The 26,956-nt window shown below is 40.0% G+C and overlaps 2 protein-coding genes across 15 annotated transcripts in view; both read right to left on the bottom strand.

Moving 5' to 3' along the window:
* Kif23 (kinesin family member 23) overlaps positions 1-14,493 on the bottom strand; it is a 28,070-nt gene extending 13,577 nt beyond the window's left edge. For 2 of the 6 annotated variants that reach the window (XM_078049380.1, XM_040275232.2), the window contains exons 1-10: positions 14,295-14,493; positions 11,586-11,655; positions 10,135-10,263; positions 4,968-5,073; positions 4,612-4,748; positions 4,286-4,395; positions 3,429-3,599; positions 1,838-1,879; positions 1,021-1,133; positions 759-880 (exon numbers count right to left, since the gene is read on the bottom strand). In XM_078049380.1, coding sequence (XP_077905506.1) covers positions 759-880; positions 1,021-1,133; positions 1,838-1,879; positions 3,429-3,599; positions 4,286-4,395; positions 4,612-4,748; positions 4,968-5,073; positions 10,135-10,263; positions 11,586-11,655; positions 14,295-14,305 — 1,011 coding nt within the window. In that variant the 5' untranslated portion in view covers positions 14,306-14,493. The remainder of the gene's footprint in view (positions 1-758; positions 881-1,020; positions 1,134-1,837; positions 1,880-3,428; positions 3,600-4,285; positions 4,396-4,611; positions 4,749-4,967; positions 5,074-10,134; positions 10,264-11,585; positions 11,656-14,294) is intronic. The other 4 variants (XM_078049381.1, XM_040275230.2, XM_040275229.2 and 1 more) reach the window with 3 other exon arrangements.
* Positions 14,494-19,047: 4,554 nt separating this feature from the next.
* The window catches only part of Paqr5 (progestin and adipoQ receptor family member 5), an 88,596-nt gene continuing 80,687 nt past the window's right edge, over positions 19,048-26,956 (bottom strand). For 8 of the 9 annotated variants that reach the window (XM_078049388.1, XM_078049384.1, XM_078049383.1 and 5 more), the window contains 2 exons: positions 25,651-25,792; positions 19,048-22,959 (listed from right to left, as the gene is read on the bottom strand). In XM_078049388.1, coding sequence (XP_077905514.1) covers positions 22,718-22,959; positions 25,651-25,792 — 384 coding nt within the window. In that variant the 3' untranslated portion in view covers positions 19,048-22,717. The remainder of the gene's footprint in view (positions 22,960-25,650; positions 25,793-26,956) is intronic. The other variant, XR_013438717.1, reaches the window with a different exon arrangement.

Below are 26,956 nucleotides of genomic sequence, written 5' to 3' on the forward strand. Positions count from 1 at the left end.
CTGCCATCCACAAATCTTCAAAATGCCACAATTTCATGATAGAGTCTGAATATGATTACATTTTAATAGCTTTAAGTTATTAAATTATGTGCACTTGGGCTCAAACAATGTTTAGAACTAATATAATTCTGACAGCACCACAGGTCTAAAGATCAACTGGTGGCCTATCTACCAAGAGGTGAGCAATTCAGAACCTTGGCCACCTATTGAAGTGTGCCTGCCCTAAAAAGTGAACTGGTGGGGCTGGGGATGTGGCTCAAGCGGCAGCGCGCTCGTCTGGCATGCGTGCGGCCTGGGTTCGATCCTCAGCACCACATACCAACAAAGATGTTGTGTCCGCTGAGAACTAAAAAATAAATATTAAAATTCTCTCTCTCTCTCTCCTCTCTCACTCTCTCTTTATTAAAAAAAAAAAAAGTGAACTGGTGACATTTAAAAACCATTAACTGAATTTACGCATAAAAAGTAAAATCAGAGATAAAACAATCAATGGTACTTTCTTCTTATTTTAAGATTTGTAAACCCCTTCCACAGCAAAATTTCAGGTTCAATAGGCAATTTCCAAAAACTACACTAATAGGAAAAAACAAAAAACAAACAACAACAAAAAAAAACACAACATTTTTGGTATCATTAGCTACCTATATATTAATTTTGGAGCAACGTTCATTGCAATGACACCTCCCTAATTTAATTGAAATTCCGAAAAATCAAGGACTGAGTTAGTACAAGACAAACTCCTGACATTATAACTTTACCTGTAAGACATTGTCTCCATCTGCATCTAAGGGAGCCTGAACTAATTTAATGTTGAACACACTGTGGGAACGGCTGGATTCCCGATTCAGATGGGTATTAGCAATACGTCTCTTTTTCTGTCCTATGATGGCAGAGAAATCATTGATTATACTTGAATTCAAACATTTCATTATACTTGCTTTCTAATAAAAAAGGACCCGGTCAAATTATAGTAATCATTCTTAGAGTTAATCCATCATTTTATATTTTTCTAACTCTAACCTCTCCAGAAAACTTCAAAGGCCTCCTCAGTAGATTTCACTTCTACTTCTGTACATCCTGCAACATACATGTTATGGTTCTTATCTTCTCGAAGCATTTTAGATTGTGGAAGTCTATGGCAAAGAAAAAAAGGTTAGCTTCCTAAATTATGAGAATCAAAGGTATTCATTTAAGACCAGAACTAAAATGCCAAGATACAACACACATTTTTAATGAGATAAGCCTACTTAAGACCCCAGACAAATAATTAACGCAAATAAAATTACAAGGATATACAGTCAAGATTAGTTACATAACCAAATAGGAACCAATTTTGTTTTAAAAGCTTTGTTCTAGTTTACCCTAACAAAGCACATGAAACAACACTTATAAACAATTAAAAGACCATAGTAGTATTAAAGCAATATCACATGTACAGGTTAAGCATCACAATTTAGTATTTTCCTAATCTAAAAAGATCAGAAGATAGAATTGATTCTGACCTTTGCAGCAACAGCAGAAAACAAATTCATAGAGAGTTCGGTATATATCAGGAATGACAATTTTTTCAAAGTGGCTTGTCAAGTTTTAGTCTTTATGGTATGAGGGCTGAGTAAGAGTACCATTTAGATGCAGTCTTGTGAATGGTAAGAGTAGAGACATAACAGCTAACATCACTGATAGTCAGTAGCAGACTTTTCTAAAAGCAAGGAGGGCTTGAGGTAGCAGTCAGCCCAGAGCCAATGAAAAGCAACCTACATGCAAACATGCTACAGATGCCAACCACTAATATAACTATACCCTTCTCCTTAAGAAAAGAGCCAATCCCATCACATACATAAATTCTGTGTTCCTCATGGGTGTGCTGCAAGTGTTCCACCTAGCAAAGGAATAAGGAAGAAGTTACTATTTCTACTGCAGCCACCTCACAGCAACATGGTCAGTCCAGACTACATGACAGTCACAAGAGTCATATATTTAAAACCCTCCACTTATATTTTTTTTCTTTGTATTAAAGACCACTAAAAGTGAAGGACTCAAAAAAAGCAGTCCTAACGCCACAATAACATATCAGAATTTAGTGCCAATTTAGCACCTTTATAAGTTCATTCAAGGAGATACAAGGAAGGCAACAAGGTACATAGGACAAGATAAAATCATTTAAAAGCAATCTCAATTAAAACAGACCAATAAAAACTTGGCACATGCTCATACATGAAAGTTATCGGAAGCAATGAAAGACATGACAGAAACTCGGGAAAATAGGCACACTCAAAACCAGAGTCAAGACAACTCATAGTTTGAAGCAAATGAGGAAGTAACTAACAAAACGGAAAAGTTATTAGATATAAAAAGCAATTGTCCTGTAAGGTCCTTACCCTTTCATTTTTCTCTCTCTAACCAAACCCAAGTATTTTTTAATACCAACATCTCAAGGGAACATAAAGACAGGTGACTCCAGAAATCAATCCCTTTGTATAATTCTCAATTGAGGAAGGGAAAAGTAGAGCAAAAAAAAAAAACTGGGCAATCTTCCTTCACAGAAAACTTATAGAATTAACACTGTGATATACAGTTTGCTTAGCAACTTTGTAATTGTTTTTACCATCCTTGTGAAACTCAAAGATTCAAAATGAGGCTCCTCCATCAAAATATGGTTCAGGAAGAACTACAGAAATACTTTCATCAAGTATACCCCCTTCAACAGAGTTTATACACTTTCATATAAATGAATATAAAGACACCTGTGCTCAGTCTAATGGTTTTCTAAATCCAGCTATTTCTCCAATGTTCCATTAGACATATGAAAATTATGTGTAAAATACAGGCCTTCATATTATTTATGTCCTGGGAGGCCCTAATGAATACAGCTTTGAAGATCAACCTTTAGCTAAAGAACAAAACCATCAATTCAGGAATAATACACTGATATTAGACACAGATTCCAGAGTCAACCCTGGCACAAATGCAAACTTGTGATGCCAGAAGGCAAGACCCAAGGAAATCTAAGGTGTAGCCTTTTGACTGGCAGAATACAATGCAATGTCACTTCATATTAATGAAAGATGGTCTGAGAACTACTTGTGCAGACAACAGCTCCAGGATCCGATCTGTGGAGAACATGTAGAGAACACAAGAGATGTCTGAAGAGGCTAGCCCCAAAGTGCACCAACAGGAATACTTTCTCAATGAACGTTCTGGACACTCTCTCCTGATGCCTTAACCCACAGGTTCCCCAAAACACCTACTATTTAGTTAATGATAAAAACACTCATTGAATACTAACTACCTAATAAAAAGTTATTTCACTTCATCCTGAAAATAAGTGCAAATATCCTCATTAATAGCTGAAGAATCAAAAGCTCTTTGGGGTACAGTCACTTCCCCAAGGTTAATAGCTAAAACAGGGGGCTCTTTTTACTACTTACTTGGGTTTGATGGGATCAAATGGTACCTCTTCCAACAGATCATATATGTAATTATTATATATTTCAATATAGGAGACAAATACACCATAGACACTATCTTCATCAACTTCTCCTGCTTTGCAGAACTCTTGGACATTTATCATATCTGCAAATTCTGGATCTATTTGTCGCCTAAAATATAAAAAACAAAACAAAAAAACCAAAAAGAGTGATTTTATCCATTGTAAATATCAAAAGTAAACAATCCCAAGGGGAAACTAAAAGATTTAATACAGGGGCTGGGGTTGTGGCTCAGTGGCAGAGCGCTTGTCTAGCATATATGAGGCACTGGATTTGAGTCTCAGCACCACATATAAATAAATGAATAAAATAAAGGCCCATCAACATCTAAAAAAAAATATTTTAAAAAAAAGAACACAAATGATTTGTCATCAAAGCAGATATGCACAAAGCAATTGAGAGGCACATTTCAAAACAGTGACTCTCATGGAATTCTTAAAACATAAATCTAACTTAAGAACACTTCTTAATTTTGACGTCACAGAGGTCAACTGTCAGGCCAGGCACACTGCCACATGCCAGCAAACCCAGTGTATCAGGAGGCAAGGACTACAAATTCAGGGCCAATCTGGACACCTTAGCAAGACTGTTTCAAAATAGAAAATAAAAAGGGTTGGGGGTGGAGCTCACTGATAGAGGATCCTAGGTTCAAACCCCAGTAATGGCCCCACCACCAAAAAAAGGTCAACTGTCAGACCAACTTATATACATGTTCACCATTCCCCAGGCCTGCAGAAACCACAGGAAAGAACCCTATGTCCACTGGGCCAGTGCTACATACAAATATAATTACTTACTTGCTAGAGGGGGTCTTTGGATTGGGCATGGCTTCTCTTTTCTGACGTTCTAATAAGGCATCAACCTCACACTGTATATCCATACTATTTCTATCATTAGTTTTAAAAACCTGAAGTAAGGGTGAAAATTAGACCATGTTTTTTAAAATTTGACTTAAATAGTAAGAAACACATTTAAGAAATAAGAAGTATTTAATATTTAAACATATTTAAGGTTTAAAAATGGCTCCAACACTTTGTTTTTTTCCTTAATGCTATTATGTCCATAGGTGTCTTAGTCTTGAGTCTGCAGTGAAATACTTACAACACAAAAGAATCATACTTACATATCGTTTAGCTTGAAACGACCCTATACTATTGAAGATCATGTCCAAACACCGAGGAAGGAGCCCTCCTTCCCCTGTAGAACCAGTCATTGTGTGAGTTTTTCCACTCCCTGTCACACCGTATGTAAAAAGAAGACCTAGAGTATAGTAAAGTCACAATGAGTTATATCTTGAAGTTCTCCACTTGTAACATTTTATATTAAAGACACTAAAATTAACCAGCTCAAGAAAAACAGGTCCACTATCACTCTAACAAATTAAATCTGAGCTTAATGCAAAGCATAAAATAAATATATAAATATCAAAAGCTTTATCAGGAGAGAGAGGAAAATCTAACTTAACTCCAAGAAACATACCATTTTTGCCATGAATGAGGTCATCTACTAAGGGATTAGCCACAACATCGAAAAGCTCCTTTTGGGTTGTGTGAGTACCAAATACTTGCTTAAATGAATACTGAGTCTGTGGAGACAGAACAAATAAAATGTACTTAAATGGAATCCCTACATCTAGGATAGAAATACCTATTTATACTTACAATGTTTCTTTATGAATATTTCAGTTGTAGGCACACAAAGAAAGAAATATGAATGGCCTTTAAACTTGGGACTTTTTTTTTTTTTTTTTTTTTGTGGTGCTGGGGATTGAACCCAGAGCCTTGTGCATGTGAGGCAAGCACTCTACCAACTGAACTATATCCCCAGCCCCTAAACTTGGAACTCTTAGTAATCCACTAAAAAGTCAGTACATGCTTAAATTACAGCAATTACCAATTGATATAGAACTCCAAAAGCATAGGTAATGCGAACAAGAACTGACAAAAGGGATTACAACAAATTATACTGAGTCTGTAGACAGATGAATGGATAAAGAAACATGGTATACATAGACAGTGGAATATTCAGCCCTAAAGAAGAATGAAATTGCATCATATGTAAGAAAATGAACGTAACTGGAGGAAATCATGTTAAGTAAAGTAAGTCAGATTCACAAAAGCAAGCAACAAGTGTTTTCTTTCATATATGGAAACAAACAAACAAAACATGACCTGACAGTAGCAGAGAGACTATAAGGATACAGAAAGGGAACTGGAGGAAAGAAGATAGAGGGAGGGCAGATATTATCAAAGCACAACATAGCATGTACAGGAACGTCACAGCGAAACCTATTAATCTGTACAATTACTATGGGTTAGTAACTATAATTTAGAAAAAAACTAGCAAATATTTTCAGCCCCAACTACTGAAGAGAATGCAGAAAAGTCTTAAGTCCACCAATGTTTCATAGACTAAGACCTACTTTGTTTTAATTAAGTGACAAAGAAGAACAAAAGGTGTTGTCATGATTCATAGTCATTGATGTGTGAAAATCTTCAAGTCATTTTTCCCATTTTCCATTTTTTCTTTATAAAGATGTCCTTAGGGAAATGAATACCAATTGTTTTTTTACATACAGCATTTTAAAACCAGAAATAAAACTATAAATATAATCTCACCTCTGAATTCTTATGCAAAATGTTTTAAAAGACATCACAATTGCTCTTGCAGGTTTCCTGAATTTATTATAATTTTTCCTTCATGAATTTCAGAAAGCTATTTATTTGCTGTAAATAACTTAGTAGTTGGTGAATATTCACTAGAAAGTTATGGATTACAGACTTTGCCAAATGTCTTTCCCTGTTTTACAGTTTTGACCTTAAATTCAACCTGCTTAGTTATCAATATTATGCTCCTTTGCACTTTTTATTTTTTAAAATACTTATTTTTTAGTTGTAGCTGGACACAATACCTTCTAAATGGTGCTGAGGATCGATCCCAGGGCCTCACACGTGCTAAGCAAGCACTGTACCACTGAGCCGCAACCGCAGCCCCGCCTTTGCACTTTTTAAATTAGAAGTTTTGTTTGCCAAAAGGAAATGTGGACAAATTACTATTCAAATATATAAGAACAATAATAGTAACTGAAAATACCAGGCACTGATGACATTCCAGGCACAGTTAAAGTAGTAAATCATTTTGTTCTTAAACCTCAGATGTAGGTATAGCCATCCCTCAATATCAGTGGAAGACTGGTTCCAGACTCCCCAGATACCAAACTCTGAGGTCCATTTATATAAAATGGCATAGCAGTTGCATAAAACAAACACACATCCTCCCATACACTTTAGCTCATCTCTGGGTTATGGTAATACATAATACTATGATAATGCTATGTCAAGAGTGACACTATATTGATTAAGGACGGATGACAAGAAAGAAAGTCTGCCCATTTCAATAGAGATGTATTTTATTTTCCTAAACATTTTCAATCCATGGCTAGTTGAATTCATTGATATAAGACCACAGATCCAGGGCCAACCGCAAAATCTTATAAATGAAAAATCAGATCAAGTAACTTGTCAAAGACCACACACCTAACTCAGCTAGGCTAACTCCTGGGGAAATTTTCATTCTATTCACAAAAAGAACAACAAATCTTGGAATGGGAAGGATACACACAGTACAGTGCTGGGGGGGTCAGATAGATGTCTTCCAATTCTCAGGAACAATACCCTCCCTTCAAAGTAAAGCAAACTGAGGCCCAAAGAAGGAACATGCACAAGCCCCTAGACCACTTGGGACAAATCCATTTCCACTACAATGCTTTAAAAAAAAATTTTTTTTTAAGTTGTTGGTAGACCTTAATTTATTTATATGTGGTTGTGAGGCTCAAACCCAGTGCCTCACGTGTGCCAGGCAAGAACTCTACCAACTGAGCCGCAACCCCAGCCCCACAATGCTCTTTTAATTACAAAATGCTGCTATCTGTTATGAGGCAGTAACAATTTTTAATCCTCACCACACTTTTTCTATACATATTTGAAATCTTTATTTATACTTTCTTGAAATACAGAAAGCCAGTGTTCAACTCTATTACATCCTCAAAGACCTACTGTTCCAAAAGCCTTCCCAGATCATTCATTCATGCTTAATCCAAATTTATTGAATGTCTGACAGACAGGACACATAAAATGCACACCCCCTGATGTTTACATGATATAGTAGAAGAAAGAGACAATGAAAAAGTACAGTTGTACACCTCATAATAATATCTCAATGGCAGGTCAGTTAAGACAGTGTCCCTCTAAGATTATAATGGAGCTGAAAAATTCCTGTTGCCCAGTGAGATATAATGAAGTACCGTGCATTATTCACATGGTCTGTGATGATGCCAGTGTAAATAAACCTGTTTAGATCTATGTAGATACACAAATACTGACCATTGTTACAATTGCCTACAGAATTCAGTACAGAAACAGGCTGTACAAGTTTGTAACCCAAGAGCAACAGGCTGCACCAGGCAGCCTAGGAATATTTAGTAGGCTATCCCAGCTAGATTTGTGTAAGTACACTCTATGATGTTCACATAACAATGAAGTAGCCTAATAATGCATTTCTCAGAATGTATCCTCATTTTTAAGCAACACATGACTAAATAAGCAGATGTGGTAAGTGCTATTTCTGAAAAGACAGTATGAACACACAAAGGAGATGATATTTAAGCTGAAACCTAGGATGAGGAGTCGTCCATGCTGAGATCCAAGGAAAAGAGGCTCAGGATAAGAACAAGAACTTTTCTGTATTTCTGTATCAGGCAGATTCTAGTTTATCCAAGAAACTAAAAAGATTAGATTAATACTAAAAGATGAGGGTGGAGAGACAAAGGCAAACTAAGCAGGATTTTGCCCATTTAAAGACTGTATTCCTTGAAAGTTATTAAGGGAATTATAAGATTTCATTTATGCCTTAAAAGATAATTCTGACTGCTCTATGGAAATGGATTAAAGAAGAATTCAAACAGAAGCAGAGAGTCCAGTTAGGCTTCAGCAGACTTATAAATGCTACTCAAAGCATGGTCAGCAAATAAACCAGTGCCTGCCTAAGAACTTTCTGTCACCAGTCTACTTAAACATTAGAAACTTTTCCAGCCATATAGCTGCCTGTGTTCAATGGGTTAATTTCACTGAATAAACCATAGAGAAGTTCTCTGTCATCTCACTCACATGGTTAGTTCTATCTGGCATAAGTTGCATGCACTAAAGCATCCACTGCCGTGTATCAAAAGTTAAAAAAAAAGAAGGAAAAAAAAATCACTACTCCTTTACTACAGACAATTTGGGAAACAATGGTATTAACAATTAATAACCAGGCTGAGAATAAGGTAGTAAAAATAGAGACAGATATGGCAGTTTCAAGATATACTTTGGAGTAGAACTAATAGGATCTACTAATGACCTTAAAATGAGCAGAGCCAATGAAAAGTAGGCTGCAGATTTCTGGCCTTAGTAACTAGACAATGATGGTGTCATCACTTGAGAAAATAAGAGAAAGTGACTGAAGTGAATCAAGAGTACCCTTTAGACAGGTAAAAACTTAAGATGCTTAAATGACATCCAGCAGAGACAGAAAGTAAGTGGATAAATGCCCAAGTTTAGAGCTAGAGAAAGCTTTAGGCTAAAGATAAAAATTCCAGAGCTCTTACCATAAAAATCAACATTTAAAGTCATGGGGAACTTATATGCGAAATACAGCCCTGGACATCGCCTAATTCAGAATTTAGAGTAGGAAAAGGAGGAGAAGCCAACAAAGGGTGGTCAAGCGCATAAGGAGAATTGGAGGAGAAGGGTATCACTGAGAGACTGAAATGAGGGGGGGGACAAAGAGGTGAGCATCAATTTTAATAGCAAAGAGGTCATGTGTAGTCATCTAAAGAGCAATGTCACTGCAGCAATATGCATGCATGCACATGCACACACACACACACACACACACACACACACACACACACACACACACAATGTATAGCTGATAGAAAATAGGAGACCATCTGGATCAAGCCTCCTCCTGCTGAACTCCCATGCCCCCAGCTTTAGCTCAACTGGCCTTGCTACCTTGCCATATGAGGGTTACTTGTCTACTACTTGTCCTAATTAAGCTGTAAAGTCAAAAAAAGCAAGGACTGCCTTAACAACCCATTTTTAAAAAATCTCCTTCTACCCTCAAGCCACTAGCTTAATGCAACAATTGTGAAACTGAACTAGTTCAATATTTTTGAGTTTACTCAATATTTTACTAAATATAAAAATACTGCATAAGAGATTGATACAAATACACAATGCTAATTATTAAACATTACTTTAATCTCTACCCATGAAATAGTATATGTAAAACTGCCTAATAATCATTCCACATTAAACTACCCCAATATATCTAGCATAACAAATCCTCTGAAAGTAATCCTCTAACTTCAGGATACCAAAACTGTGTCTATACTTTCTAGAAACCAAAAATACTGTAGGGAATTGGGAGTGTAGTTCAGTAGTAGAGTGCTTGCCTAGCATGCATGAGGCCCTAGGTTCCATCCCCAACACACACACACACACACACACACAAAGTGGGATCACATACAAACTTCATTAAATTTAAAAATGGAAAAATCATTCAGGAAATAACATTTCAAGTAAAAACAATTTGATTGTTTCACCTCCTTATAGTCTCCATTTCTGTTAAGTCTGTAACCCTCAGGAGTGTGAAGCTGCACAGTTGTATTGTTAATCACTTCTATGCAGCACTCTTGATCAGGAAAGCTCAGTGGGCGCACCCTACAGTATACCTGCAAAAAGAAAGAAAGCACTTAAAAGAAGTCTTACTTTTTTTCCTAATTTTTTCATTTAAGCTTCCCATACATTCATTCACCAACATTTGGTCTCTCAAGAGATCTATATAAATTTAAGAGCCACGAAAAGCAAAATCAAGCCAAAATTTATCAAATGCAAACATATATAATAAATATGAGAAAAGATTTAAGATACACATGAAATCAAAATAAACTTGGAGCTTGGTGCAGCGGTGCATGCCTGTAATTCCGGTGGCTCAGGAGGCTGAGGCAAAAAAAAAAAAAAAAAAAAGGCAGCCTCAGCAACTTACTGAGGCCCTAAGCAACTTAGCAAGACCCTATCTCAAAAAAAAAGTGTGGGGCTGGGGATGAGGCTCAGTGGTTAAGTGTGCCTCTGAGTTCAATCTTCAGTACCAAGTAAATAAACTTCGATAACAAAAATACTAAATATGCAGCTTCTCTTCACCATTATATCATGTACAAATGATAAAGCTAAACTACTAATAATATAAAAATCTCTCTCACAGGAGCAGTGGTAGACACCTGTAATCATAGCTAATTGAGAGACTGAGGAAAGGATTTAAATTCAAGAACAGCCTCAACAATTTAGTGAGATTAAAAAAAAAAAACAAAAAACTAAGAATGTAGCTCAGGGGAACCAGCTACTGAAGTGCATGCTAGCACTTGCCCAGCAAGCTTGAAACCTTAGCTTCATTCCCTGGTATCACAAACAACAACAAATAACTAAATGGCAAGTAGACAAGTAAAAGCTTTTAGAATTCTTCAGAATAGGGTGTCAATTAAAACTCTGCCAAATTAATCTAACAATTAACAAACAGTTAAAAAAAGAAAAAAGGAGCAGGATGGGGAGGGAGAGAAGGTGTTTGAAGAAAATCTGTGTGTAAAGCACCTGGTGCCTCTGGCTCAGACCTAGAGACCCACTCCAGTGGCAGGGAGGGGGGATTTTAACATGCCTCAGAGCAAACCAACCCTCTTTTATTTGCTGTTGCATTTTAAAAGCAAGTTCCTAAACTTGAAATTAGTGAAGTACTTGCAATTATGAGGAGGCATTAAGCTATTTTTTACAAAAGCCTTTATGAAACTTGGAATCTGGGGCTCTCCTTGGAAAGTGTGGCATCAATTACTGCAGGCTGGTGGGGGAGGATATGTTTCTGAGCAGAAAGTAGCATGCTAAAGACTATCTGTTCTTTGACTTCACTGCCATATCTCTTCTTCCTTGTTTTCCAAACATATATATATAAATATATAAAACAGAAAAGAACTGAATTAACACAAACAAATCTACAGAAAGACCTTACCCCAACTGGATCTTTAAAGTTTGTTTGGGATCCTTTTTTCACCAGAGGTTTCCTAGGTGTCTTAGCTCTCCTGGTCACAAATAAAAAACATTTCAGTTCAACATAAAAAAGCAATAAAAAAAACAAACAAAAACTTCACATATAATTCATACAGAGACAAACTTCCTTCAGCTTATTTATTCCTTACAGTGCCAATATACTACAACCCAAATAACATTAATAATCATCATAAATTGCTCTAGTAGAAGAGTATTTGTAGCATACATAACCTAAAAGCAATTAAAATTTGGTTCAGAACACGTTTTTGGTACTAAATGTACCTATTTTTATTCTATATTTTAAATAACTTGTAGATTTTCTTGACCAACAATTTTACAAAGGCACTACAAATTTGAAACATCTACAAATTACTGACCACACTTATCTTTAAGGATATTTATATGTGTGCACAAGCACACACAGTGTCAACAATCATTATCAAGGCAGATTGACAATCTACTAAAATAAGTTGATAAATAATAAAAATACAGGCATAAGAATCCATTTTTTCATCAATATTTTTATCAATACTGCTTTCAAGGAACAAAATGCTCAAAATTATTACCCTCAATCTGAAAACAAAATGTAGTCCCAAACTGACAATGTCTTGTTCTCAATGTCTTTCTCATTAGAAAAAGATAATGTGATTTATTTCCCTATCGTATCACATTTTTACCTTCATGTTTATCTAGAAACTAGAAAAATGCTTAACAGTGAAATATTGGCCTTGACTGTACATTAAATATAGTAAATATTTTTCTCAAAACATCTCAGATGAAACAGAAACACATTAGAGTTCTAAATGCATAATACTGTGTCAGGTTTATGTACTAACATGTCTTTTTTTTAATATAAAGATTTTGACTTGGTTAAAATCAAGAATCAATAAATGGATGGACTCAAACTAAAAAATTTCTTCTCAGCAAAAGAAACAATCTGTGAAGTGAATAGAGAGCCTACATCTTGGGAGCAAACCTCACACATCAGATAGAGCACTAATCACTAGGGTATATAAAGAACTCAAAAAGCTAAGCACAAAAAAATAAATAACCCAATCAATAAATGGGCCAAGGACCCCTGAAAAGACACTTTTTAGAAGATGATGTACAGTCAGTCAACAAATACATGAAAAAAATGTTCATCATCACTAGCAATTACAGAAATGCAAATCAAAACCACTCTAAGATTTCGTCTACTCCAGTCAGAATGGCAGCTATTATGAAGACAAAAACAATAAGTTTTGGCGAGGATGTGGGGAAAAAGGTACACTCATACACTGCTAGTGGGACTGCAAATTGGTGCAGCCAATATGGAAAGCAGTATGGAGATTTCTTAGAAAATTGGTAATGGAACCACCATTTGACCCAGCTATCCCTCTCCTTGGTCTATACCCAAAGGACAGCATACTACAGGGACACATCGATGTTTATAGCAGCATAAATCTCAATAGCTAAACTGTGGAACCAACCTGGATGCCTTTCAGTAAATGAATGGATAAAAAAAAAATGTGGCAAATATACATAATGGAATATTACTCAGCAATAAAAGAGAATTAAAATTATGGCATTTGCAGGTAAATGGACGAAGTTAGAGAAGATAATGCTAAGTTAGCCAATCCCCAAAAAACAAATGTCAAATGTTTTCTTTGAAATAAGGAGGCTGACTCATAGTGGAATAGAGAGCAGGAGCATGGGAGTAATAGAGGAACTCTAGATAGGGCAGAGGGGTTGAAGGGGAGGGGACCTGGGGTTATTAATGACGGTGGAATGTGATGATCATTATTATCCAAAGTGTAGGTATGAAGACACGAATTGGTGTGAATATACTGTGTATACAAACAGAGATATGAAAAATCCAGCTGTGTAATAAGAATTGTAATGCAATCTGCTGTCATATATAAATTTTAAAAAAAGATTTTGACTTAGGCTTCTTTTTAAAACAAGCTGCCTTTTGCGGACAACTAGCGAAATGGTAAGCGCTTGAAAAGTCAGCGCTCTTCTTACGAAAAGTACTTCCTTAACCAGGAATGATGCTAAGCTTAAAATAGGTCAAGGACTCGTAAGGAATGTGGGCTTGGGCGTTTGTGGATGGGGGCGGGGTTGCCTGCGGACAAAGATAAGGAGAAGTAACTGTACTGTGAGAAGTGAAGGGCTTGACCTTAGGGCCACCTCACAGGGCTAAGGAAAGCAAGCAATGCTCAAGGATGTCAGAGCAGTCCGGGACTGAAACCACCTGACCCACAAGCGCCAGCACACCACACTCGGCTGCACACGCTCGACGACCCCAGACAGCACTAACTCCACAAAGTGCACTGTGGGAGCGGGGATAGCCAGGGAGGAAGAAGGGATCCCTAAGAAGGCACGGCGTGGGGGACGGTGCCGGGGGCCCAGAGGATGACAACCCTGTCAGCAGGAGACAGGGTGTCGACAGAAATCCCAAACTTCGGGCCGACCTTCCCCAGCAGCGGGTTGCCAAGGGTGGAGGTGGACACCGGGCGCCGACGGAAGTCGGGTCTCAGAGCCCGGGCCCGCCAGAGCGGCCCAACGCGGAGACTCCCACGTAGAGGCCGCGGCAGGACGCCGGGCTGGATGCAGGAAAGAAGCCAAGGGAGTCCCCACCCCGCGGCCCGAGGCCCCCTCCGCCGAGAGCTCTCTCGGGTCCCGTACTCACGCTGGCTTCATGGCAGCAGGTTTCGTGCTGCCCAAATGCGTACGCGGGACACCAGGCTCTATCTGACCGGGGGACAAAGACTGCGGGGCGCAGGGCCACGCCGCGGGGAGCTGTACTTCGCCTCTCAGGCGCTGCGCTCCTGAAAGCCCGGCGGCGCCGCTGCAAGCCCAGGTGAGCTCCCGCCCGGCGCATTTCAAACGGACCAATCAGCGCCCGCTCACGAGAAAGGGGCGGAGCCCCGCAGGAAGTGAAAGTTCTGCCGGAAGTGATGCTCGTCTCCTAGACGACGACGCGGAAAGGGCTAACCGGGTGTGAGTGGTCAAGCTGGAAGGAGCTGTGAGTCCTGAAACCCAAGCCCTTCCGTTTTCCAATAAGAAAACTGAGGTTTCCTTTCGGACATCACAAGAAGCTCTGTGGAAGCACTGTCGTCCCGATCCAGGAGTATTCTGTTATTGGACTGTGCCCTGCTCGAAGACTCGTCTCTCAGGCTTCCATGCCAGTACATTGTCTTGGCTTTTCTCTTAACCACCTTTCCTGGGTTTCCCTCCATGGTTCCTCCAGCCCTTTCCTATAAATCAGTTTATCAAATTCATTTTTTTCCCCGCTTTCTTTCCCTTTTTAGGATGCCCACCCAAGTCCAGAGCAGGAACAAGTTAGAAGTTGGGGTGGTGGACTGAGGAATGTGCCCTCCAGTGAACTAGGCAGAGCCAGCCCAGAATCAAATGTTTTTGTGTTTGTTTTGTGGTGCTAGGGATGGAACCCAGGACTTCATGCAAGCACTCCACCACTGAACCACAACCCCAGGCCCAGGTTATCAAATAGTTGATTTGTGCTTGATTCTGAGCATACAAAACTGAATAAAATTTGGCCCTTGAGGAGCAACCACCAGAACTTACTCTTGTCTTAACATGGACTGATTCTATCTCACTTCAACCTTCACCCCTAAGCTGATGACTATTAAACATCCATCTACATCTTGCTCTTAGGAATTCTAGCCCCTTCTCAGATTCCTACAGAACCAGCACTGGTAAGTACAGTCATGATTTAATATCCTTGGCTTATATTATTGGACATTAGGCTGGTTCCAATATTTGCTATTACAAACATAGCTTCAGAGAATAACTTGGAAACACATCCTTTTATACAATACAAGTAAATACGTACACTAAATTCCTAGACACAGAATTGCTGAATGATGTTAGGAGAACTGTACTCCTACCAGGCCTTGCTGATGCCATCTTCCAAGCCAGTTTCCATTCCATCCCACTCACCTCTGTAAGTTGCAGATGTGATCAAGTTGTTCCCCTGCGTGACATCCACAGTGATTCCCCATTGCCCCAGACCCTCAGGGGCCCTGAGGTTCCTCCTTTCCAGGAACATCACTCATCCCTACCCCATGTATCCCTCCAGCCACGAGGAACTGCAGTGTCCTCACTGTGGGCCCTGGGCCCACACTCCATTCTCTCTGCTGTCACTCTTCTCCCTCCTTTCCTCTGACAACACCACATCTTCAACAGTTTCCTGTAGATCTTCCAACTACCCTACTCACTGCACCTGTTGTTTCCGCAGTTAACATCCTAATTTTATTCTGACTTCTACCAAAAGTACCCCACAACCTCACTAGATGGCATCATTGTATGCCTAGTGCCTAGCAGTGGTAGGTACTGCACTCAGGTTTTGAAGGGATGAATTTCATAGAACATTCCAGTGGAGGACACAGTCACATTTTACCACCTCCAGGGCTTTTCTTCCAGACAGGTCTCCCTCCCTAGCTCCTATCCTTATTAAAGCTCTTGGTTTATTAATTTTATTTAAAATACCAATTCATTATATCATTTCTGTATTCCAAAATGGCCAAAGGCTCCCCAGAGCCAGCAAAAGATTTGCATTTCACTCTCAAATTAGAGATCTAGACCAGGGATGAGGGCACAAGAGTGGAAGTAGAAGAATTAGGAGGCTTCTTTTTAAAGTAAAATTCACCCCTTTTAGTTGTATTGTTCTATGTATTTGACAAATATATACCATCCTATAACCATATACCACCACAATCAATTGTATATTTCTTTCTTTTTTGGGAGCGGGATTGAACTCAGGGGCACTCTACCACTGAACCACATCCCCAGCCCTATTTTGTATTTTTATTTAGAGACAGAGTCTCACTGAGTTGTTTAGTGCCTTGCTTTTGCTGAGGCTGGTTTTGCACTTGCAGTTCTCCTGTCTTAGCCTCCCCAGCTGCTGGGATTACAGGCATGCGCCTCTGCCCCTGACTTCAATTGTATATTTCTATCCCACCAAAAAATTCACTTGCACTGCTCCTTTGTAATCTTCTCTTACTTCCAGATCTTGGCAACTGCTTTACTGATTCCCTTCACTATAGTTTTTTTTTTTCCCAAAGTGTCTCTTCTTTCACTCAGCATAAGGTTTTTGAGATTCATTCCTGTGTTGCATGTCTTAGTAATTTATTCCCCTGAGTAGTATTCCATTGTAGGAATGATTGACAATTCATCCGCTCACTAGTTGATGTGCGTTCAGGTTATTCCACATTTTTTATCATTATGAATGAAACCAATATATAATTACCTATATAAAGGTATTATGGAGACATGATTTTATTTCTCTTGGGTAAGATTGTGGGGCTTGTGATAAGTCTAACTATATAAAAAACTGCCAAACTTGTTGAAGGGTCTTAGACAAATCACTGAAAAAGAGCTGACACCATCTTGATCCTAGAATGAAACCTATATTAATGCAAAGGTGGGATAAGGAAAGTCCAGCTGGTAGAACCTAATAAACACCAATGAGGAGAAACTGCTGGAGCAGAGAGAGTTTGAGGGAAACTGGTAAAATGGAGACAGCACTGTCCTGGGGACTGGGACACATTCAACAAACTTGTGCTTCACTGTTTGCCCAACAGCCTTGGAAACATTGTCTTCTGTTCCAGGCTATGGAATTTTTCTCCCTAAGCCATCTGCACAACCAGTGATTAGATGTTTATGTTTTACATACTCAAAAGTAACCACTTAATAAAATCATTAGGTTGGGAGGGAATGTAAAATTCAAACAAAAACAAATGTTCTGAACCATATTTAAAATTAATCATATACACAGAAAAGGGGAAATAACTACCCCCAAATAATTTAGACTATTTAGAATATATGCCCTCAGGCTCAAGACAAAAGGAATTTGAAATATATATTGAATTTTAATTAGTAGGCTTCTTAGGGCATAGACATGGGTTAGAAATTCTGAAACAACATTCAGTACATTCTAGGATGGAGGAAATAATATATTGCAACTAATGGGTTTGGGTTTCTCAACTGTTGAATTAACAATATCAAAAAGTGGAAGAGACCTCTGGAAAATCTTCTGTTATCTTGCAACACTTTTCTAAGTCTGAAATTATGTGTGTTGGAGGAAGAGTGGCTATATCAGTGCTTCTTAACTGCCTTATCTTAAAATCACCTGGGGCTTTTACTGAAACATTCCAAACTCCAGGACCCCTTCCTTGGATATTATGTGTCAGTATGTTCAGACCTTGCTATGCATTTTACAACACAGAAAATTTTAGACAGGCTGAACTGAATGATCTTTGAGTTTCTTTTATGTTCTACAGAAAGCAAAAGTTGAGCCAGTAGTAGAAACCAGTTGCTTGACATGAAGACAACAGAAGTGACAATTGTCTAGCCCTAGATACATTTATTACTGAGTTGAAGCATTCCATTCAGTACAAAGAGCCATAGGAAGCCCCTTGGGCAACCTCTCAGGAAGAAAATTCAGAGAAATTTCAGAATTCTTCAAGACTCAGGTCATCCAAATGTCTTCCGGAGTTAAACATTTCAGAAACAACTGGCCCAGATTTCTATCCTTCCAGTGAGAAAATCACCTGTTGGCCTCCGGGCCTTGTTACTTAACTGCTGTTTCTGCTTGAAGAGGGCCCCCACTACCACACTAACCAGCCTGGCTCCTTCTGCCCCTGGAGCTCTCCTCAGATATCAATTTATCAAAGTGGCCATCCAATTCACCTGCCACTGCTCCAGGCTTATTTCCTTTTTTTTTTTTTTTGTAGTAATATGGGGATTGAACCCAGACGTGTTGTAACATTGAGCTACATTCCCCGCCCCTTTTAAATTTTGAGACCTTTTTTATTTTGAGACCTCTTTTAAAGAGACAAGTTCTAAGTTGCTGAGACTGGCCTTGAACTTGCAATCCTCCTGCCACAGCCTCCCAAGTAGCTGCTATTCCAGTCCCCTCAACTCAGGCTAATTCTCTTTACAGAATTTAACCATTTATCTGACTGCCTCACCAGAATGCTGGTTCCACAAGGGAACTAGCATTCTGGCATAGACATAGTAATTCTGAAACAACATTCAGTACATTCTAGGATCGAGGAAATAATATATTTGCAACTAATGGGTTTGGGTTTCTCAACTGTTGAAAGAGTTAATATCAAAAGGTGGAAGAGTGAAAGGTACCTGGGAAATCTTCTATTGTCTGAAATTATGTGTGTTGGGGGAAGAGTGGCTATATAATATAAATTATATACAGAAAAGGGGAAATAACTACCCCAAATAATTTTGGGTTTTATTCACATCTGTCTCCTCAGTTCCTAGGACAGTATTGTACTATACGTACCAAGCCATATTTAGTTGGATGATTTATCAATGTACACATGTATAGGAATCTATTTCTTGTGATGAATGTATTTTCAGTGCAGCAGGTGAAACATAACCAAATCAAATGGAAAACAGACAACTTTATGATATTAAATATATTCTTTTAATTTTTCTCACACACAGTTCAAGAAAACCAGACAGCATAAGTTGGGGGGAACATGTCCAAGTCAGGAAATGGGTGTTTGCTGTGATGGACAGTGGGCTAGAAAATCAGGGGCTGGCATTCAACTAAAATGCGATAAAGTATTATTATAGAGGGTGGTAATAGGTGTTTCATTTACAAGGAATTCACACAAAGGGGTTCCTGAGTGTACCCGACAGTACCATTCTGCTCCACCCCACGTTCCTCAGAGCCTCGCAGGTGAGCAGAGTTCTGCAGTAAAGCTGATTCTCCTACATATTCTACCAACCATCACAAACTCATTCTTCAAAAGAAGATGGAGAGTTATTGTCTAAAAACTGAGTAACGGAAAATGAAACCCTTCAAGGAGTGAAGGAAGGTAAAGTGGACTATGTGACTTATTTCAATAACATCCAGGCTCCATCACAAAAGCAATGTCTGGAAAATCCTAGGAGAAAGAGGTGCATCCCATTAGGAGTGTGCCTCCTCCGACGATCACCTGAGTCATTATGTAGTGAATAGCTGTTACCAATGGGAGTATGTGACATATTGCAAGTGTATTGGGACATTTTTAAAAATTAAGAACTGCTGCATTAAAAGACATCTTGTCAGTGAAGTCTTCAATTGACTCCCTGTCAATATTTTTCACTCTGGGATGGCTTGGGTAAAACTTTGCCCATGTTAGTCATCTAGTGTCTATTACTTTATGATGACAACCTATGTGAACAAAATGTGTTCACTTTAGAATCTTCTCAAATCAGTGTGGTACTGAGAAACTGTTATGAAATTGTAATTGATAGCACTGTTCAAAAGTATACAATAGGACGACTAACCAAACTCGATCTTGCTCTGTTGATTTAATATTTTCATTTCCATCACCATACATGATGAGAAAGCAACACCAGCAAAGATTAAGAATCTAAAAATCCTTCATGCTGATCACCCACAATCTTCCAACTATTTCTAAGCTTAACCAGAGAACATTATTTATTACTTATAAATAAGAGAATTTAAAATATTGTTGTCTCTGACAATACTAAAAAAGCATATTTAAACTTTTTTTCACTATAAAATTGAAGCTGCAGTAAGATGAAATGGAAGCCCACAGACACTGCTGATGTGAATTCCACTAATAATATCAGATTCTTGCCAAAAAGCAAAATTTGTTGTGTAGTTTGCAATTAATGTAACAAAAATTTACCAGCCTGTATAATTTTATCTGCCTTCCCTAGAGGAAGTAAACTGATAATAAAACTAATGAAATCATATTTCTTGACCACTTTCATCCACTATAAGTTGTTACTTGTCCTTAGAGGATTAGACTATTTACAAGGCCATTGAAGTGTCTGGACTAGCTAATGGTAAAGGCAGTATTATAAGATATGGGGGTATTCCTGAGTCAGCAAAGATGATCCTGCATTGTGATGGAAGCCCCATAAGTCATTACCAAGGGCAGATCAGGGGTTGATGAGCCTCTGTTAGAATTGTTTTGCATCAGCATTTCTGTACTCCCTGAAAACACCATAAAATACTGAACTTTAATTAGTAATTCAACAAATGAGAAAATGCTTGATTTCAGTACTGTCAACCTAAATAACAGAAATGCTCCAAAGATAATGAATTTATTCAGGAATGGGCACTACAATGGGAATACTCATGTCATTGATTACATGTGTATTCAAGGAGGTTGAGGCAAAGGTACATTTTTAAAGGCAAAATGAGGATTATATAAGTTGTTTTTGCAATAATAATCCTTGAGTACAAGGATCAATAATATGAGTAGCCATTAGTCCAAGGCTGAACGGGTATTAGTCAGAGGTCCTTGCAGAAGTGTTTTCTGTGTAAGGCTATAGTGTTTGTGCAAAGCTGTGGTTTTGGCAGAGTTTTTAGTGATAGTTTTTGTTGTCAGGATTCATGCATGAGATCCCCTTCTTCATCACCTCCCAGCTTTACTAATCGTTGTTGTTGTTATTTTTATCTAAGGTTTGACCCACAAGACTCTGACAACTTTCATAGTATTCAGAGTAGAAAACTCTGGAAAATGGGGGATATGATGTTAGGCAGTGAGTTGCTAAAACTTCTGGACAGGTGATGCCAGCTTGCTTCAAGCTTGTCTCCTGGCCTTCCTGCACAAGAACCACCTGGGGGACTTGTGGTGCCCTATAGATTTCCTCTACAAAACCTACATTTACTTAGTAAAGCAGAATCCTGTTGTTCACATCAGGAATCTGTATTTGTCACAAGCTTCCCTGGGGTTTCAGACTCATGGAAGCTTGAGGATATGACATTTGACCATCTTGTTGGCAAGGTCTACATATGAATAATATATTTGGCAGCATATTTGAAATGTTGTAAAAAAATATCAAATGTATGATATCTCTAAACATAGCACTTCTGTTGCTTTCAAAGTTAACAGATGAATACAACCAATTGGAATTAGCTCACCCAGTTCCATAGTTTAATACTTCTTACCTGTACTGCATAATACTTTGCAGCTCAAAATGGCAACAAGAGGGCAGAACATAACAGAACACCTGACATCCCACTATAGGCTGTGGAGTTAAAAAAAAAAAAACCCTATATTCTCCAAATCAAAATGACATGGGAACTTATGTAGGCCATGACTTGCTGCCCGCTTCCGGTCTTGGGGCCAAACACGTGCCCGGGATGGCTCCTGGCGGTCAGCCAGGAGGGGTGCTGTGGCTGGTGACGGAAAAGGCGGACCACCTCCAGGATAGGTCCAGGACTCTTCTGCCCTCATGGACAGCTTCTGCCTTCCCTTAGGGACTATGGGATGGGTGTACACAACTCACTCCACCCCTCTGACCTTTATCCTGATTGGCTCCTGTGCAGTATATAAGAGTGTGTACTTCCTCAATAAACGAGATCCGGCTTCCACTAGTCTCCCTGGCACATCTGATTGTCCTCCATCTAGGGAGGGCTGGGTGCGGACCACCAGGGTTGGGTGCTGGCCACCAGTCGACCTTTCGGGGCGTGCGTGCTTTCCCTTGCTTCTCCCGCTGGTCAGGAGGAGATGGGGGCTAAAACCCCCCACAAACTTGCACCTTGAAAACAGAATGGACTTGTGGGAAAAGGACTTTACAGTTTATTCCCTTCTCATTCTGGAATGTTTACCCTGCCCCCAGGGGGTCCCAAAGATCCAACTTCCTGTTTCTCAGGTCCTCCTAAAGATCTTTCCTGCTCATTCTTTCGCAGTTGACAAGCTACTACTAGGCTCTTGGAAGAAGCTTTGCTACATGAATTTCATCAAATGAAGCCATTTATAAAGGTTCCATTTTTAAAAAACTACAAGGCCAGTATGCTTAATTCAGTCATTTAAGTTGAATTGAAAACTTTGTTTTAAACACACTTAAAACTTAATGAGATATCAACTTGCTTGACTGAGTTCATGTTCCCCTTTTAAAAATCATACATTACAGAATCAGTGCACATTTGGAGTAATGTCTCCATTTAAGTGCCTTTTTGATATAAACCTACTAAAAATGCCAAGACACCAATCATTATAACTGTTTTTGGACATCATAAGCCAGCACCATGCCACTGGCTTATGGTAGTTGGGGTGTTACAGCTTAATGTTGACATCTGGCACAAAAAGCTTACAGTCTGAATCATGTTTCTTTTTTATGTAATTCTGGCTCAGGAATACGATACAGAGCAGCAGAGAAATAAATTATGTTGCTGAGGCTGAAGATGAGGCACAGCATTACGGCTACAGCTATCTGAGAAAAAGAGAAGGGCCTGAAGGCGGTCATGAGCCACTCCTTCCTTAGAGTCTTGTCCAGAAGTATGGCTTCCATCTGCAGGTGTGTGGCCAGAATCACGCACACGTGAAACAGCTGGTGGCTGTGACCTACAGCAAACACACAAAAGGCCATTGAGATCACTGATCAAAAGGAAGGAGTATTGACACAAACTATGACATGTTTGCTAAAAAGATGCTAAGTGAAAGAAGCCAGCAAGGGCACATTATAGGATCCCATTTGCATGAAATATTCAGAGTAGGCAAATTCACAGAGACAGGGGAGATTCATGGTTGCCTCGAGCAAAGGGTGGGAATTGGTATTCACAGTGCATGTTCTAAAATGGATTTATGGTGATGTTCAGGCAACTTGGAAAATTTACACAATATAACATTGAATTGTACAGTTGACTTTGGGAGACTCTTTAATATATAAAGTACACCTTAATAAAAGTATTTTAAAGAACAATTTGAGGGGGCTGAATGCATAGCTCAGTGGTAGAGTTTGTGCTTAATTCACACATGGGCCCTGGGTTCAATTGCCAGCAATATGAGAAAAATATGAAGACCATCAGAGCAAAATCCTTTTTCAGAACAACTTATTTACCACACTCATTTTCCAGATGAAAAAGGAGAAAGTTAGGCTGCATGTTTTTCTTGGACTGCTTACCCAGTGCTCTTCTCCCTCCTGCTGGTTAATCAGGAGCTCCTGTTCCCTGAAGACAGGCTGCACCCAGCTCACATATCTCATCAAAAGAGGGTGGAGCCCAGCAGAGGTGCTGGGAGTGAGCTGGGCCATGTGGTGAGTGGTGAGAAAAGGAGTCCAATGCCCAGGGTCAGAGAGTACTTTGGGTATGGGCCTCAGACACCAGGAGTGGGAGAAGAAGACCATACATGTTATGGTTTGAATATGTTGTGCCCTGAGAAATCCATATACTGATATCCTCAGAATGTGAGCATATGAGGGGAGATAGGGTCTTTAGAGAATTAAGTGACAGGTCAGTAGGGTGGCCCCTAATCCAGTGACCAATGTCCTTATAAAAATGGAGATTAGAACATAGACATGCACCTACACATAGAAGAAGATCACATGAAAACAGGTGAAAAAATGGTCTACCCCAAACTAAAGAGAGAAAGCGAGGTCTCTGAAGAAACCAATCCTACCCACACCTGGATCTCAGACTTCCAGCCTCCAGACTGAGAAAATAACTTTGCGTTGTTCAGGCCATCCAGTCTGGGGTACTTGTATAGCAGCCTTAGCAACCTTATACAACATGAGAGTTCAAAAATGATCCTCCAATTAAAAAGAAAAAAGTCCCATATTGTACCCTCAGTACCTATCCCAGAAAAAATATTCAATAAACAAGTTAGAGATATAAGCTCAGGAGGGTTGAAGATTTGCAAGCAGTTGTCTACTGAATTCTTTAAAGCCCCAGTCTCATTCCCAAAAAAGAAGGTGTCGAGAGGTGCCACCCTGGCCTCACTCAAGCTGAACACATTGGCTATGTATGATTCCAATTAGTGTGTGACAAAGCAAAGCAGCTTGGGGGTGATGCTCCCCAAGGACATGGCCAAGCAGAGAGCAGTGACTCACTGTGTTCACCAGTTAAGGCTCACACATGTCTCCATGAGGCCCCAAGAGAAAAGACAGAGCCACCAGCATTAGGTGTACCCAAAATTTGACAGCAGCAAGGAAAAGTGACTTCAACAGTCCTGCCTACCAGGAATTGGGGGGGGGGGGCTTCCTGCAGTCATGGCTAATCAGGCCAGGCCAGCAAGTCCCATACAGGTTGGGCTCAGGGTGCTAAAAGAGAGGGATTTCCGTCCCAGCAGAGTCAGTTACTTAAGGACTGAACGGAACATACCTATCATAAAGTGGTGTGCTGGCAAGTTTCTCCCTCAGGGGAGATTTTCTGCTCTATTCTCTTAGACCAGGGGAACAGGATAGAGGTGACTTAATAGAATTCTGAGAAGCAAAATAATGCCCCTCACTATTTTTCCTGCAGTCCCCAAGACTTCATCCATACCACCTCTACTTCCTTAAAGTGGGTCTGGAAGTAGCCATGGTATGCAGGGGCCAGTTGCTACCTGTTTCCTGGCCTCTGATCCTCCTCTCTTTTGAAAATCTGACCTCTAAGCATTTTGCTAGTTCCTACCCATTCTGGCAGAACAGAAGAAGAGGATGGAGTTTTGTCAGATCAAACAAAGCATACCTGGTCACATCTCTTAGGTGGGAGGAGGTAGAAATTCAACCAGAGACCGAACGGGCTTGGAGAAAACTAAGGGTGTTTGCCATGTTGGAGACAAAGACTGGCTCTGTGGTTTCCATGGACCTTATTTAAGGAACTTTCATCCCAAAGGCTTGTTACCTTCACCAGAAGTTTCCCAAGGGTGACATCCACTCAGCCAGCCTCAAAGCCAGGATGGGACATGAACTGCAGATCTGCATCTTGCCTTCTCAAGGCCATCTTTCTTATTCCTCTCCACAGCTGCCCCCAATGTTCATTTAATGATGGGAACCTAAGGTTCTTCCTCCTAAGGCTTCAGGTCTAGACCCTCCTGCTCTCCATCCTCCCTGCTCCTACCCAGCAAAGCACGGTGTCACATATGCTGGCCTCTGTCACCTTGCAGTGGCATTCACTTTGGCCTGAGCTTCCTCAAGATTTGCTTCTCTCCCTGCCCTTGCCTGTCCACCCTGCCCCCATGGGCCTTTGCAGCCACTACACTGGTGTCAGATAGGTCCCCTCCCTGGCCAGGAGATCAACAAGAATAAATAATAACAGGGCCACAGTGCCCACTCACCAATGTAGTCAAAGCATCCAGGGGCCAGGCACTCCGGCAGGTGTGCAGAATACAAGACTGAGGCCAGGAGGGTCATGACAACGTGCTTCTGGTGGTACAAGGTGGCTTCATTTTCAATGTCCTCGTCTGGGAACAGGAAGAGCTGCAGGTGTTTTAAGAAAACAGCAGGTCTTTAGAGGAGGACAGGCCTCCGACAGGCCCTGGTCCTTCTCAGCACCTGGGGTGGAGGCCCACATACCTCAGCACCATGCAGGAACTCCACCCACCAGGCTTCCCACAGGTCCATGGCCTGGAGGAGGGACTCTCAGGGGCTGTGAGGGCAGAGCTCAGTATTACTGAGTAGGATCAAGTCAGACCCAAGACAACTGTATTTTAACCCCCATCAAACGCTCATGAGAGACCATTGGGGTTATTCAATTACACACACACACACACACAATTAGGAAAGAAAATTAGGAACAAGGAAAGTAAGAGAAAAGAAAAATCTTATTAGATATTTTGCCACTCTTTCTTGGGGTGAAATATAAGTATAAAAGTGGTCTGTGGACATATGAACTCTCTTCAGCCCACACAGCCCTGGAACTGATGGTCCTGATTAAGACTTTAAGGCCTGGAGGCCTCTGAATCATTAAAGAGTATTAAGTACACCATTTCATGGTTTGAGTGTAGTTTTTGTGTTATTATGTAAATAATAACAGTAGCTACCACTTATTATGCCTTTTACATGCATCATTTAATATAAGTCTCAACAATTACCATAAAGCAGACTCCATTTTGCAGAAAAGAAATGTGGGCCAGGGAGGGATTCACAAACCTCTAATAAGTAGCAAAGTCAGGATCAGAATCCCAGCAGGCTGGTTCCAGGACCAATGGCACCATTTAGAATTAGACACCACCCCTCTCCCGCTGCCCCACTGTCGGATGCACCAAGAGCTAGAAGCGCACAGCACTGGTGACAGTGCCGAGCCTGTGGCACACTATACTGACTTTAAGAGTGGGTCTGCACACTTCCTTAAAGAAGGAACAAAAAGAAGGGGCTGTACCCCATCTCTAGGTCTCCCCCCGACCGTATAGGGGGAGCACAGAACAAGCACTCGATGCCCGAGCTGGCCTTATCATGGCACCCAGACGCTGGCTCTGGGAGAGACCCCCTCCGTATGGGCTGTGTGGATTGCTGAGCCCACTGGATCCACTGTGTGGATTGATCCTCATTACCTCCTAGGAAGGAGAAATGTTAGTCTCACTTCCAGATGAAGAGCCTCAGGTTCAGAGGGTTCTGTTCACTGCCCAAGATCACACAGCCAGG

This window comes from Ictidomys tridecemlineatus, chromosome 5, assembly GCF_052094955.1.
Source record: "Ictidomys tridecemlineatus isolate mIctTri1 chromosome 5, mIctTri1.hap1, whole genome shotgun sequence".
Lineage (NCBI taxonomy): Eukaryota > Metazoa > Chordata > Mammalia > Rodentia > Sciuridae > Ictidomys > Ictidomys tridecemlineatus.